Source organism: Myripristis murdjan, chromosome 12 (assembly GCF_902150065.1).
Source record: "Myripristis murdjan chromosome 12, fMyrMur1.1, whole genome shotgun sequence".
Classification (NCBI taxonomy): Eukaryota; Metazoa; Chordata; class Actinopteri; order Holocentriformes; family Holocentridae; genus Myripristis; species Myripristis murdjan.
In genome coordinates this window covers 1,160,434-1,170,605 of record NC_043991.1, presented here as the reverse complement: position 1 = coordinate 1,170,605, position 10,172 = coordinate 1,160,434, and the positions used below count along the sequence as shown (strand labels likewise).

At 43.3% G+C, this 10,172-nt stretch overlaps 1 protein-coding gene across 4 annotated transcripts in view; it reads left to right on the top strand.

The window, feature by feature from the left end:
* Nucleotides 1-9,595, top strand: part of tcf4 (transcription factor 4) — a 241,881-nt gene extending 232,286 nt beyond the window's left edge. For 3 of the 4 annotated variants that reach the window (XM_030065049.1, XM_030065051.1, XM_030065052.1), the window contains 3 exons: nucleotides 4,436-4,665; nucleotides 6,507-6,693; nucleotides 7,406-9,595. In XM_030065049.1, coding sequence (XP_029920909.1) covers nucleotides 4,436-4,665; nucleotides 6,507-6,667 — 391 coding nt within the window. In that variant the 3' untranslated portion in view covers nucleotides 6,668-6,693; nucleotides 7,406-9,595. The remainder of the gene's footprint in view (nucleotides 1-4,435; nucleotides 4,666-6,506; nucleotides 6,694-7,405) is intronic. The other variant, XM_030065050.1, reaches the window with a different exon arrangement.
* The last annotated feature ends 577 nt before the right edge of the window (nucleotides 9,596-10,172 follow it).

Below are 10,172 nucleotides of genomic sequence, written 5' to 3'. Positions count from 1 at the left end.
CCCCGAGCGGGAACACACACCGAGGGGCGGAGCTACGGCACAACACACATACGTATACACATCTTCATCTTTATGGAACTGTGTGTTAACTGATTATTCTACGTGCACATATAGACTGAATTACATATTATACATATTATACATAAAACATAAGGCTGAGCCACGTCTGACAGCCACATGGAAACGATTCTTAAAATTATACATCATCATTAAACATTTATTCCATATATACATATTCTAGTCAATAGATATTTTGCTAGTCCTACTGATGATGATGATGATAATTATAATCTTTATTCACACAGCAGCTTTAAAAAACAGTTGACAAAGTGCCTTAACAGACACAGCAGAGCAGAATCACCAGGAAAAATCCAGATTAGAGCTCCAGACAGCAGCAGGGAGAGAGAGAGAGAGAGAGAGAGAGAGAGAGAGAGAGAGAGAGAGAGAGAGGAATAAATGAGTTAATTAAGTAATGCTACAAGAATAAAAGCAATAATAAATGAATCAATAAAATAAAACAGAGATTAATTATGAATCAAAGGTGACAGAGGTGATTTAACACGTCGTCACTGATTCTGCGAGTCTCGTCTCCTCAGGCGGGACGTCCCAAAGCCGAGGGGTCCTGACGGCACAACGCTCGGTCGCCTTTAGATTTAAGTCGTCACTCTATTTATTATACTATTTATTATTTATTGCTCTAATTTGTAGTTCAGTAATTTATCTAGAGATATGTATTTCTCTATAAGCACGACAGTTTACCAGTTAGGGATCAATAAGGTGCATCTATCAGGAACATGACTCACGTCTCATACGCCTGAACACATCAGCCCAGGTGATAAACACACCTGAGGTTTTCGGGCGCGGCTCCGCTCCACGTGTGGCGTTCCCGCTCGGGACGCGGCTTCGCTCCTCCAGGACAAACACACACCTGCTTCCTGTTTCCACCTGGAGGACGCGACCAATCAGAAACATTCGGATCCCAAACCCAAAGATCTGCACACGGTGGTGGCGGTGATGATGATGATGATGATGATGATGATGATGATGATGATGACTGTGGTGATGATGATGGCATTAATGATGATCGCAAATGACAAATGTGCAAGTACTGTTCCTCTGCTGGTATGTGACTGCAGTAGAAGTAGAAGTACTGTTCCTCTGCTGGTATGTGACTGCAGTAGAAGTAGAAGTACTGTTCCTCTGCTGGTATCTGACTGCAGTAGAAGTAGAAGTACTGTTCCTCTGCATGTATTTGACTGCAGTAGAAGTAGAAGTACTGTTCCTCTGCATGTATTTAACTGCAGTAGAAGTAGAAGTACTGTTCCTCTGCCGGTATCTGACTGCAGTAGAAGTAGAAGTACTGTTCCTCTGCCGGTATCTGACTGCAGTAGAAGTAGAAGTACTGTTCCTCTGCCGGTATGTGACTGCAGTAGAAGTAGAAGTACTGTTCCTCTGCCGGTATGTGACTGCAGTAGAAGTAGAAGTACTGTTCCTCTGCCGGTATCTGACTGCAGTAGAAGTAGAAGTACTGTTCCTCTGCCGGTATGTGACTGCAGTAGAAGTAGAAGTACTGTTCCTCTGCCGGTATGTGACTGCAGTAGAAGTAGAAGTACTGTTCTTCTGCTGGTATGTGACTGCAGTAGAAGTAGAAGTACTGTTCCTCTGCTGGTATGTGACTGCAGTAGAAGTAGAAGTACTGTTCCTCTGCTGGTATCTGAGTGCAGTAGAAGTAGAAGTACTGTTCCTCTGCTGGTATGTGACTGCAGTAGAAGTAGAAGTACTGTTCCTCTGCTGGTATGTGACTGCAGTAGAAGTAGAAGTACTGTTCCTCTGCTGGTATGTGACTGCAGTAGAAGTAGAAGTACTGTTCCTCTGCATGTATTTGACTGCAGTAGAAGTAGAAGTACTGTTCCTCTGCTGGTATCTGAGTGCAGTAGAAGTAGAAGTACTGTTCCTCTGCTGGTATGTGACTGGAGTAGAAGTAGAAGTACTGTTCCTCTGCATGTATTTGACTGCAGTAGAAGTAGAAGTACTGTTCCTCTGCTGGTATGTGACTGCAGTAGAAGTAGAAGTACTGTTCCTCTGCTGGTATGTGACTGCAGTAGAAGTAGAAGTACTGTTCCTCTGCATGTATTTGACTGCAGTAGAAGTAGAAGTACTGTTCCTCTGCTGGTATGTGACTGCAGTAGAAGTATTAGTACTGTTCCTCTGCTGGTATGTGACTGCAGTAGAAGTATTAGTACTGTTCCTCTGCTGGTATGTGACTGCAGTAGAAGTAGAAGTACTGTTCCTCTGCTGGTATCTGACTGCAGTAGAAGTAGAAGTAGTGTTCCTCTGCTGGTATGTGACTGCAGTAGAAGTAGAAGTACTGTTCCTCTGCATGTATTTGACTGCAGTAGAAGTAGAAGTACTGTTCCTCTGCATGTATTTGACTGCAGTAGAAGTAGAAGTACTGTTCCTCTGCTGGTATCTGAGTGCAGTAGAAGTACTGTTCCTCTGCTGGTATGTGACTGCAGTAGAAGTAGAAGTACTGTTCCTCTGCTGGTATCTGAGTGCAGTAGAAGTAGAAGTACTGTTCCTCTGCTGGTATGTGACTGGAGTAGAAGTAGAAGTACTGTTCCTCTGCATGTATTTGACTGCAGTAGAAGTAGAAGTACTGTTCCTCTGCTGGTATGTGACTGCAGTAGAAGTAGAAGTACTGTTCCTCTGCTGGTATGTGACTGCAGTAGAAGTAGAAGTACTGTTCCTCTGCATGTATTTGACTGCAGTAGAAGTAGAAGTACTGTTCCTCTGCTGGTATGTGACTGCAGTAGAAGTATTAGTACTGTTCCTCTGCTGGTATGTGACTGCAGTAGAAGTATTAGTACTGTTCCTCTGCTGGTATGTGACTGCAGTAGAAGTAGAAGTACTGTTCCTCTGCTGGTATCTGACTGCAGTAGAAGTAGAAGTAGTGTTCCTCTGCTGGTATGTGACTGCAGTAGAAGTAGAAGTACTGTTCCTCTGCTGGTATCTGACTGCAGTAGAAGTAGAAGTACTGTTCCTCTGCATGTATTTGACTGCAGTAGAAGTAGAAGTACTGTTCCTCTGCATGTATTTAACTGCAGTAGAAGTAGAAGTACTGTTCCTCTGCCGGTATCTGACTGCAGTAGAAGTAGAAGTACTGTTCCTCTGCCGGTATGTGACTGCAGTAGAAGTAGAAGTACTGTTCCTCTGCCGGTATGTGACTGCAGTAGAAGTAGAAGTACTGTTCCTCTGCCGGTATGTGACTGCAGTAGAAGTAGAAGTACTGTTCCTCTGCCGGTATGTGACTGCAGTAGAAGTAGAAGTACTGTTCCTCTGCCGGTATGTGACTGCAGTAGAAGTAGAAGTACTGTTCCTCTGCCGGTATGTGACTGCAGTAGAAGTAGAAGTACTGTTCCTCTGCCGGTATGTGACTGCAGTAGAAGTAGAAGTACTGTTCCTCTGCATGTATTTGACTGCAGTGGAAGTAGAAGTACTGTTCCTCTGCTGGTATCTGAGTGCAGTAGAAGTAGAAGTACTGTTCCTCTGCTGGTATGTGACTGCAGTAGAAGTAGAAGTACTGTTCCTCTGCTGGTATGTGACTGCAGTAGAAGTAGAAGTAGTGCAGTAAAAATGTCCTGCAGTAAAAGTCCAAAGTGTCTCATGTCAAATGTCCTGGCAGTAAAAGTGACTGAGCTCCTTTTTCCAAACAGTAACTGTGTTAGCTGGGATCTTCTCCAGAGAACACGCTGCACACTGCATGCTTTTAAAGGGGCATTACGCTCAACTGAAGTGAGGACCCTGTAGACTCATCGTCCACGCTTCACCAGTTGAGTCTAAATGGTCCTCGCTGCAGCTTTTCATGGTGCAGCTTTTAAGGTCGCTCTTCTCGTCTTGGATGGCTGAGCTTTTATTGTGAAGGGTTTCACAGTCTGATAGATCTGATTTAAAATACAGTGAAGGACAAAACCCAAGCAGGGAAAAGTCAAAATTACTGACTAAAACATGAAATACTCGAAAAAAGTGCAAGTACACTACAACGGGTACTTGGTTAGAGTAACGTGAGGAAATGTAATCAGTTACTTCCTCCTCTGGTGCTGGCAGTAGTGATGATGATGATGATGATGATGATGATGATGAGGATGATGATGAGGATGAGGGTTAACGTAGATGCACATGTGCAGGTTTGCTGTTGACTCTGTTTTATATTTGACCAAATCGATGAAAGTCGGCGTGTTGCTCGTCTGTCTCACCGCCGTGTGGGAGAACAAAACACTGACTGAACCTTCATCCTCAAATCCCACTCCTCCTCTTCCTCCTCTTCCTCCTCTTCCTCCTTCTTGCTCCCCTCCGTGACCTCCAACTCCTCCTGCTCCTGCTCCTGTTCCTGCTTTTTGTTCCTCCTCCTCCTCCTTTTCTTCATTGGTCACCATAGCAACAACGATGACGAGGACCTGTCGCCAGAGCAGAAGATGGAGAGGGAGAAGGAGCGGAGGATGGCCAACAACGCCCGCGAGCGCCTGCGCGTCCGCGACATCAACGAGGCGTTCAAGGAGCTGGGCAGGATGGTCCAGCTGCACCTGAAGAGCGACAAGCCTCAGACCAAGCTGCTGATCCTGCACCAGGCCGTCGCCGTCATCCTCAGCCTGGAGCAGCAGGTCCGAGGTCAGTCCCCCACGCCGCCCGTCACGAAACCAAGAAACCACGACGACGCACCGGTCGCCGTGACGAACTCAGACAAAGAGCCACTCGATGACAAAAAAACAGAACAAACAGGAAGCAGGTCGCCTTCTGACACCCGAGCAAATCCAAACTCCAATTTGATTTCTTTCAAAAACATGGGAGGGAAGCACGTGTGCATGTATGAGAAAAAAACTGAGAAAATTCTGAGATTATAAAGTCACAAATTTTCCAGAAAAAGCTCAAACTGAGAGATTAAAGTCATAGATTTATGATAAAAAAAAGGGAGATTAGAAAAAAATGGGGAAAATTCTGAGATTATAAAGTCACAAATTTACAAGAAAAAGAACCTGGATTTTTTTTTTCCCTCAGAATATTATCCTCTTTGCCCCGGCTCCATAATGTTTTTTCCCCCTGGGGCCCTAATGCGCCGCCACAGGGAAGGCACTTTAACAAATTAGACAAAAATTACCAGAACATTAATAAAAAAAACTTGCCCCAAAAGCAGACAATTAAATGAATTTAAACAACACATCTCGTATCTCCTTTCCTTAGGTTAGCCCTTATTGTATTTTTTGAGTCTTTAGTCTTTATAGTCTCTATTGTATATTTTTAGCCTTTATTCTTTTTTTAGTTAACTTTATTGTATGTTTCTACTGTTGCTGCTGGAACACCAGTATTTCCCTGGTTGGGATCAATAAAGTATATCTATCTATCTATCTATCAACAGAACAGGATTCTTATTAAAATATTTGTACATAATACACATGATGCAGATACATAGCAGGATTAATACACATAATGATACATAATGCACATCCTTTAAAAAAAAAAAAAAAATTCTAATGCACATATTTTTCTTTTTCTATTTCTTAAAATTTCACTTATGCTTCTGATATATATTTTTATCCTGAAAATTTGGGCAGTTGCAGCCGACTGACCTGATTTTCGAGTTAAAAACACGACATCCTGACATGGAAAACAAGATGACATAATGTGACATAAAACATAATAAAGCTGAGATTGGGCCAGATGAAGTAATCCTAATCCACATGTGAAGCTGGACGCGCTCGTCTCAGATGAATCTGCTGGCAAAATGAAGCTCAGATGCCTGTCAGGTGCAGTTTTGTCGGAGCCCCAGAAGAGGGCAGCACCACCTGTTGATCTCAGCCACTCAGCTCAGACGAGGGGGAAGAAGGAAAAAAAAAAAAAAAAAAAAAAAAAAACAACTCAGAAGTCCTGAATTCAAAATGTGACTCAAGTTAAATCTAGAAAAAATATGGACAAATAAATATGGGACAAAACTCAGTCAGGACACTTTTTATTTTGTTATTTTATTATTATGTTATTGTATTATTTTATTATTCTATTATTATTATTTTGTACATTTTCTCACTGCACTTATCCTGTACATCTATATCCTGTAATATCTCATATGGTTATCACTTTCATTTTGCTCTTTTATCCTTTTATCTTTTTTATTTATTTATTTATTTATTAATTTTAAATTCATTGTTCTTAATGATGATGATGAGGATGACAATAATAATAATAATAATAATAATAATAATAATACACAAACTGCAGCTCAAAGTGCTTCACACAAAATATTAAAAAATGAATAAAAAATTTAAAAAATAATAAATAATCTAAAAATAAATACAATTTAGAAAAAGGCTCATGGAGCTTTACAGGGAGAGAAAAATGATAATAATAATAATAAAAATAAATAATAATAATATTCTCCTTTTCATGTTGCTCGTCCTGACTCTGTGTGTGTGTGTGTGTGTGTGTGTGTGTGTGTGTGTGTGTGTGTGTGTGTCCAGAGCGTAACCTGAACCCCAAGGCGGCCTGTCTGAAGCGGCGTGAGGAGGAGAAGGTTACCGTGACGTCGGATGGAACTCTGTCGTTGGCCGCCGCCCACCACGCCGCCGCCGCCGCCGCCGCTGCCATGGGCGACGGGCCGAACCCGCTGGGCCAGATGTAGAGCGCCGCGGCGCCACCTGCCTGTAGGTCAGAGGATTTCACCGACACTCTGATCTGCTGACCGATCGATCGATCAGATCGTCACGATCAGGCTCCAATCAGTGGTGTCTGACTCCGCCCACCAGACAGATCCATCATGAACCAGTAGCCAATCAGATCGATCAAGTGGATCAAAGCAAAAGGCTGGAAATTTGAACTGAACTCGTTAGACAAACTGCTTTTGTTTCAGATTTGACTTCAGATGAATTTAAATGAATCAAATGAAAACAGAAGTTGCAAATTTGTGAGAAAAAAATTACAAATTCTGAGATTGAAGACGGAAATTCATGAGAAAAAAAACTCAAATATTCTCTGAGATTAAAGATGTAAATTTATGAGAAAAAAACTCAAAAGTCATGATGTTATAAAATCACAAATTTATGAGAAAAAATTGTGACTTGTGACTGCGTGTAAATTTGTCACTTTATAATCAAGAATTTGTTTCTCTTAAATTTGCAACTTTAATCTCAGAATTTAGTTTTTTTTTCCTCATAAATTTATGACTTCATAATCTCAGAATTTTCAGCTCTTTCTTATAAATTTTGGAGTTTTTTTTTCTATATCAGGATGTTTCCCTGCCTTTAGAGATTTGTCTGTGTGTGTGTGTGTGTTTTCCTAACCCCTCTCTCCTGCCTGTCTCTCTCTCTCTGCCTGTCTCGCTCTCTCTGCCTGTCTCTCTCTCTGCCTGTCTCTCTCTCAGGTCCAAGCTGTTGGACTTCATCATGATGATGAGTGACCACTTCCTCTGACGGCGTTTCCATGACGACCCGACAGCCGATCGAAACCCCCGTCGACGCTTCAAGCCAGACCAATCAGACACGCCGACACCTTCAGCCTGACCAATCAGATCAGATCAGATCAGCCATGTTTTTCCTCTCGTCCGTCACCCATCCTCCTCTTCGCCTTCGTCTCCTCCTCCTCCTCCTCCTCCTCCTCCTCCTCCTGCTTCTTCTTCTCCTCCTGTAGACAGCGGACTGCAGAGTCGCTTTCGCTTCGCTTGCACCGTTTTGCGTCTCCGTTTTGCAACTGAGTCGAACTGGATGCTCCTCCTCCTCCTCCTCCTTCGTCTTCTCTGCGGGGACGCAACATGGCCGCCGCAGCACGGAGTGGCGGCTCACGGGAGCCTCGGCGCCGAGCGGAGGCCAACGGACCGAGTTTCTGGAGTCACGTCATACGAGAAATTCTTCTTCTTCTACTACTTTTTTCAGCATTCCCAGTTCTAAGGAACAAGAAAAGGTTCTATACACACATACATATATATATAAATACATAAATATATATATGAGAAAAGACAAAACATTAACAAAAACTTGATTAAAAAAAAAAACGAGGAGCCCGGACGCGGGGGGTGAGGAGGGAGTGGGCGGGGCCAAGGGAACAAAACATATCACAAAGTGTTGTAAAAGACAAAAAATCATATTAATAAGGTAAACAACGCTGCGCGGCTGTGGCTGAGCGCCGCGCCGCGGACTGAATGGCGATCTAGCGCCACACTGTGGATGAAGCCGTGCCTGATCTCCTCCTGGATGCAACCGAGTCAGATAGAAACACACACGGAGAAACAAAGACCACAAAAAAATTAAAAACTAAGACAGGAAATATGACGCACAGCGGGGCGACACGCTCATAGATTCCCATACAACTGCATATTTTTTTGGATGAAGCAGAGATTAAGCGGACACAAGGAATCACTCTGAGATTGAGAAGGGATTAGCAAACTAGACAAAAATCTGCCGCAGCCTTGCAGCTCTTCCAAGGTGCTTGAACAGCCGAGTGAACTGAACGACAAAAACAATAAAAAAAAACTAAATAAATTCAGCTAAACTTGGCAAAGAAGAAGGGACTTTTATTTTGACACAAATGCTTTTTGACTATCATAGATGCATACAAAGAAGCGGGGCTGAGCGAGAAAAAACAAACACAATGTCATGCATTCCTCCATCTCCGTTTTTTTTTTATTATTATTGTTTTTTAGATTGTCGGTGTAGAGAATCGGTTTGCGTTAGCGGCGTCACCTCGTTAGCCACGCCGGCTCGGTGCGACGCTAACTCTGCGATGCTAACTCTGCGATGCTAACAGTCGTAACGGCTGGACGGCCTGCATGTATCTACTGGGAGGGAGAGAATTACTAAGACCACAAACTAATCAATCAATCATTCAATCATTCAATCAATCAATCAATCAATCAATCAATCAGAGAGTGGCTCCAGAGCGAGTGGGGTATTTAAAATGAATTAAAGACGGTAGAGAAATTATGTAAAAAGAAAAAGAATCAATGCAATGCAATAACAATGAAAAAAAGTGTACTTCTAAATATAGCAGGACGGAACCTGATGAAGATGATGATGATGATGAATCTGTAAAGAGGTTTTTCTGGGTGTGTTGGGCTGTAGCATCACAGACAGAGAGACAACAGAGATAGCGAGAGACGGGAACAGAGGAGGAGAAAATCACCGGTGCCGGCTTGGAACTAGCAAAAATAAAAAATCAAAAATCCTGAATCTGAATCTGGTGAATTCTGAGTTTGGAGATAGTTGGAGGTGATTGGCCAGGCTATCGGTAAAAATTAAAGAATAAAGTAACTCCTCCGTTGTTGCCAGGCAGATGGCTGGATGGATGATAGATTGATGGTGGGATTATTGAGGCAAATCCTGTCCCGAGGTTTAGGACATTCCCTGACTCCCGTCCTTCCTCTGCGACGCCCTGAAGCCCCGCAGTCCGGCGGGCGGGGGGGGCGTCTCGGAAGGAAGGGTGGGAGAGATGGACGACTGACGTGGACCAACATCCTCGCTGCAGACAGGGAGAGAGAGAGAGAGAGAGAGAGAGCGTGGTTTAAAAAAAAAAAAAAAAAAGGTTTCGAGAGACGCTGTTCCGGTAGCGATGAAGCGCCGAAGCTGCAGAGGAAGCGCACGGGAACAATCATGTTTTCGGGGTTTAGGGGCGGATGATTTCTCACGGCGGGCCAAGCGGTCGTAGTCGAAGCATTCCTGTGTTCGATTTGTCAGATTCCCCCTCATTCCCTGGTTCAGTGTCATGCCCCCCACCCCCCGACCCAAAGCCTCGAACCCCGCGGTCCCGAGCCTTATGTCCTCTCCCCGAGTCTTAAAACCCCTCCGATATCTGAACCCCGGTCCTTTAATCGTCTCCTGTCCCGCTCTGAACCCCGCCCCAGCAGCCCCAGAGATGCAATTTGAACATTCACACTTGTACCAATGTGCCTTTTTAGAGTTCATATCATTCAAGTTGCCAGAGGAGGACATTTACCTGGTCTTTTAATAGGATGCAAGCTTAGGGAAACCTGTTCTTAGTCGTTAGGTTCTATGCAGTCAGGTTTTTTACCAGACCTGGGAATTTAAAAAAAGTTAAAAAGGAAAAAAAAGTATTTTTTGGATAACAAGAAAAAACCTAAACTGTATTTAATGTACTGTATGCTTATATGTAAGTAGACGGCGTGTTCTGGCTTCTAG